This window comes from Elephas maximus, chromosome 6 (assembly GCF_024166365.1).
Source record: "Elephas maximus indicus isolate mEleMax1 chromosome 6, mEleMax1 primary haplotype, whole genome shotgun sequence".
In the NCBI taxonomy this organism is placed as follows: Eukaryota; Metazoa; Chordata; class Mammalia; order Proboscidea; family Elephantidae; genus Elephas; species Elephas maximus.
In genome coordinates this window covers 141,964,711-141,969,877 of record NC_064824.1, presented here as the reverse complement: position 1 = coordinate 141,969,877, position 5,167 = coordinate 141,964,711, and the positions used below count along the sequence as shown (strand labels likewise).

The 5,167-nt window shown below is 44.8% G+C and overlaps 1 protein-coding gene across 1 annotated transcript; it reads left to right on the top strand.

Annotated features, from left to right (window-relative positions):
- The first annotated feature begins 2,525 nt into the window (after positions 1–2,525).
- LOC126078383 (olfactory receptor 6B2) lies at positions 2,526–3,464 on the top strand. Its single transcript, XM_049888868.1, has one exon. It carries the CDS (start codon positions 2,526–2,528, stop codon positions 3,462–3,464), a length of 939 nt encoding a protein of 312 aa, XP_049744825.1.
- The last annotated feature ends 1,703 nt before the right edge of the window (positions 3,465–5,167 follow it).

Genomic DNA, 5,167 nt, shown 5'->3' with positions numbered 1-5,167 from the left:
GGGCGGTGCAAACAGAGGAAGGGAGAGCCATGACTGCGATATCCCACTCATGGACCCCTAAAAATACCTCCTCTCTGGGGTACAAAAATCTTCACTCTTATCACTTAGGTTCTCTTAAAAAGTTTGGAGAACTTTGTTTATGACTAAAGGATCTGGGGCTTCTTCATCCAAATTCAGTTGACCTTTCAATCTCCGTACAAGGGCCTGGAAAGAAAAACCAAATAAAAAGTACAATATTCTAAACACAATGTGGAATCCTGCATTGGATTGTGGAACAGAAAAAGCATATAGGTGAGAAAAAAATTGGTAAACAGTAATGTTGTTGTGTTGTTAGGTGCCATCGAGTCTTTTTCACTCATAGTGACCCCACGCACAACAGAATGAAACACTGCCCAGTTCCGCGCCATCCTCACAGTGATCTGCTTGAAACCATTGTTGCAGCCACTGTGTCAATCTGTCTTGTTGACCTCTCCCTTTTTTTTTTTTTTTTTTTTTGCTGACCCTCGAATTTACCAAGCATGATGTTGATGTCCTTCTCCAAGGACATGATAACACGGCCAAAGTACGTGAAACTGAGTCTTGCCATTCTCGCCTCTATGGAGCACTCTGGCTGTACTTCTTCCAAGACAGACCTGTTCGTTCTTCTGGCAGTCAATGGTATATTCAATATTCTTCTCCAAAATCGTTATTCAAATGCATCGATTCTTTTTCAGCCTTCTTTATTCAGTGTCCAGCTTATGCATGCATATGAGGCAATTGAAAATACCATGCCTTGGGTCAGGCGCACCTTAGTCCTCAAGGTGACATCCTTGCTTTTTAACACTTTAAAGAGCCTTTTGCAGCAGATTTGCCCCATGCAATATGTAGTATTGTACCAGTGTTAATCTCTTATTCCTGACAAATGTGTCCTAGCTGTGTCAGATGTGAACCTCAGGGGAAGCTGGACGAAGGGGATAAGGAAACGTGCCGCACTGTCTTTGTACCTTTTCTCTAAGTCTAAAATTACTCCAAAGCAGAAAGTTTATTTAAAAAAAAAAAAAACCACTGTCGAAAGTTCAGGTGAAGGAGAGAACAGCCTCTTGAGACCCCTTAATTTGTAAATAAACAAAATTTTGTGTTTAAGCAACCAATCTAGTGATTAAGTCGCCAGCTCATTAATGATCGCTTTGTTGTTACCAGCTGTCGAATCTGCCTCTGACTCATGGTGAGCCCATGTGTTAGACAGTAGAACTGCTCCGCAGGGTTTTCTACTGCCCAAATAATAAGCTTAAACCTGGGGAGGGGACTCTACCGCCCAGTGGGATGAGGAGCATGAGAACGGGAGCCCCGAGACAAACCCAGTGACAGCACTAGGGCCCATACCTCCCAAGAAGCCCCAGTCTTTGTGAACTGGGAAGCCTGCTCAGCCAGACAGAAGATCACCATCGCTTTAGAGAGGAAATATTCCGCTTTAGACAGGGAGACCCCTTTAATGGTAGGGGATTATAACTGCTTTGCCTTAAAAGAGACATTAAGTTTCAGTTAACATCTTAAAGGAAATTGTAAGTCCTTGAAATTGACTGGGGACAGCCATGTCTTCCCGACTTCAAAACTGTACCCTGAGGCACCTCTTTTCTTGCCATTTCTTGTCTTTGTGTGTGCTGGGGGGTGGGGGTAAGAGCACCTGGGTCACACAGAGCCAGAGACGCTTGGACGAATCACGTTCACTTATAGGGGCTTCTCAGACCACGAGGACTCACTCTTTATGGGAAAGTCATGGACGGGGTCCCAGTTTGTACCCAATTCGCCACCTCTGTAGAGAATTTCCAATAACATGCACAACACAAAAGAGATTGAGCACCAGCCTTGCCATTTCTGAAAGCTTAGGGAGGCCAGTTAATAAATCTGCATTATGATTGAGGCAGTGGTGGGGCTGGGAGGAATGCTGGCAAAGGCTGGAAAATCCAAGGCATACTTTCACTTGCTTGCTTTTTGAATTAGGCTCCAAATTCAAACAGTAGAGCAAATATACTAATCTTGGTTCTGAGCTTCCTCTTCAGAAGGGGCCATGTGAACAGCCTCCCTCCCTAAGTCCCAAACACCTATTTCTCAGCATATCTTCTGTCCCTGGTTACTGCCTCCTTACGATATCTAAATGTAAGCACAGAGGATTTTTCTACTTCACACGTGGCAAATAAACATCTGATTGCTCTGTCATGTTGCTCCCGAATTCCAGGAGTCTGATCTTTGGAAGCGGAGCCCTGATGGCTCAGTGGTTAAGATTTCGGCTGCTAACCAAAAGTTCGGCAGTTTGAATCCACAATTTGCTCCTTGGAAACCCTATAGGGCCATTTTACTCTGTCCTTCAGGGTTGCCATGAGTCAGAATTGACTCAAAAGCAACTGTTCTTTTTTAATTTTTTCCTTTGGAAGCAGGACAATCACACCCTTGAGGATTAGCTCTGATCCTCTCTCCCCGGCTGCCCTTCACCCCTTTACTCTGGCTCGGTGATGTTTTGCAGACGTGCAGCTCCCAAGCCCAGAGGAATGAAGGGAGAGAACGTGACCAAGGTCAGCGCCTTCATTCTGGTGGGCTTCCCCTCGGCCCCTGGTATGCAGTATGTGTTCTTCCTCATCTTCCTGCTCACGTATCTTTTTGTCCTGGTGGAGAACCTGGCCATCATCTTCACCGTCTGGAGCAGCACCTCCCTCCATAGGCCCATGTACTACTTTCTGAGCTCCATGTCTTCTTTGGAGATTTGGTACGTGTCGGACATCATCCCCAAGACGTTGGATGGCTTCCTCCTTCAGAGGAAGCGCATCTCCTTCGTGGGATGCATGACTCAGCTCTACTTCTTCAGCTCCCTGGTTTGCACAGAGTGTGTGCTTCTGGCCTCCATGGCCTATGACCGATATGTGGCCATCTGCCACCCCCTGCGCTACCAAGTCATCATGACCACAGGGCTCTGTGTCCAGCTGGTGGCCTTCTCCTTTGTGAGTGGCTTCACCATCTCCATGATAAAGGTCTACTTTATATCCAGTGCTACATTCTGTGGCTCCAGTGTCTTGAACCACTTTTTCTGTGACATTTCTCCCATCCTCAAACTAGCCTGCACAGGCTTCTCGACTGCAGAGCTGGTGGACTTCATTCTGGCCTTCATCATCCTGGTGTTCCCACTGGTGGCCACAGCGCTCTCCTATGGACACATCACCCTGGCTGTCCTGCGCATCCCTTCAGCCACCGGCCGTTGGAAGGCCTTCTCCACCTGTGCCTCCCACCTCACTGTAGTCACCATCTTCTACATGGCCATGATCTTCATCTATGTCCGACCCCAGGCCATTGATTCCCGGAGCTCCAATAAACTCATTTCTGCTGTTTACACTGTTCTCACTCCGATAATAAACCCTTTGATCTACTGTCTGCGGAACATGGAGTTTAAGGATGCTTTGAAGAAGGCTTCAGGCTTTGGTCATGCTCCATCATAGGACAATCGAATGTTCCAGAATATAATTTTTGGTGATACTAAAATAACACTTCCATGATAATTTGTGCTTTGTAATGTAAGTTTTTAGATAAAGTTAAACATACCTATAAAACTGTATACAACTAATAAGCCTTTGTCTGGCTGTGTCTTCATAAAGGGAGCACAGTTCTGGAGCCAGCACCCAGATCATGAGTTAGAAGCCCTGCCATGTCCCCTCCCAGTCAATATCCCTGCCCCATGCTAGCCACTAACTTCTAACACCAAGTTTTAGTTTTGGTGTTATGAATAGATTCATAAAATACGGTTTTTTGTTCAGACATGTGCTTGGATGAATCATTGATGATTTTGCATGTAGCAATGATTCATGTATTCTTGTTGCTGTATAATAGTCCATCATATAAATATATCTCAATATATTTACACTTCTTAATGTTGATAGAAAATATTATGAATGCTATCTATTTTCAATAGTGCTGTATAAATATTCTGGCTCACATGTTATGATTAATATTGCTGTTATTGGTAGCTGCAATTGAGTTGGCCGCAGATTCAGGGCAACCCCGTGCATAATGGAACAAAATGCTGTCTGGTCCTTCACCATTCCCATGATCGGTTTTGGGTAGGACTGATCCATAGGGCTTTCACTGGATGATTTTCAAAATTAGATGACTAGGCCTTTCTTCCTAGTATACCTTAGTTCAGAAGATCTGCTGAAACCTGTTCAGCATCATGGCAACATGCAAGACTCCACAGTCAGATGAGCGGTGGCTGTGCGTGAGGTGCATTTGTCAGAAATCAAACCGAGGTCTCTGGCCTGGAAGGTGAGAATTGTACAACTGAACTACCAATGCCCCCTCGTATGGTTAACATGCATGTCGTGCCCTGAATTACGTCCCCCACAAAATGTGTGTATTAACTTGTTTAGGCCATGATTCCCAGTATTCTGTGGTTCTCCTCCATTTTGTGACTGTAATTTTATGTTAAAGAGGTTTAGAGTAGGATTGTAACACCCTTACCAGGCCACCTCCCTGATCCAATATAAAGGAGTTTCCCTGGGGTGTGGCCTGCACCACCTTTTATCTCTCAAAAGCAAAGGGAAGCAGACAGTTGGGGACCTCATACCACCAAGAAAGCAGCACCAGGAGCAGAGTATGTTCTTTGGCCCTGAGGTTCCTGCGCCGAGATGCCCCCAGACCAAGGAAAGACTGATGACAAGAACCTTCCTCCAGAGCCTACAGAGAGAGAAAGCCTTTTCCTGGAGCTAGCACCCTGAATATGGACTTCTAGCCTACTGGACTGTGAGAAGATAAACTTCTCTTTGTGAAACCATCCACTTGTGGTGTTTCTGTTATGCAACACTAGATGTCCAAGACAATGCATATACACAATTTTACACAATTTTGCACACTGTGTATCTAGGTGTAGAATTGCTGTGACATAAGTTTTGTGCATGGTCAGTTTTAGCAGAAACTGCAAAACTGTTTTCCAAAGTAAGTGTACTGATTTTCACGCCCGCTAGTAATGTATGAGAATTCCAGTAGCTCCATATCCTTACCAACACTTGCTAATATCAGTAATTTTTGATGGAGACATTCCACCAGAGTTGTAGTGTTATGTCATTGTGACCTTAATATGCGTTCCTCTGATGATCAGTGAAGGTGAGCATCTGTTCATATGTCTAGTGGCTATTGCTCATTTGCATAT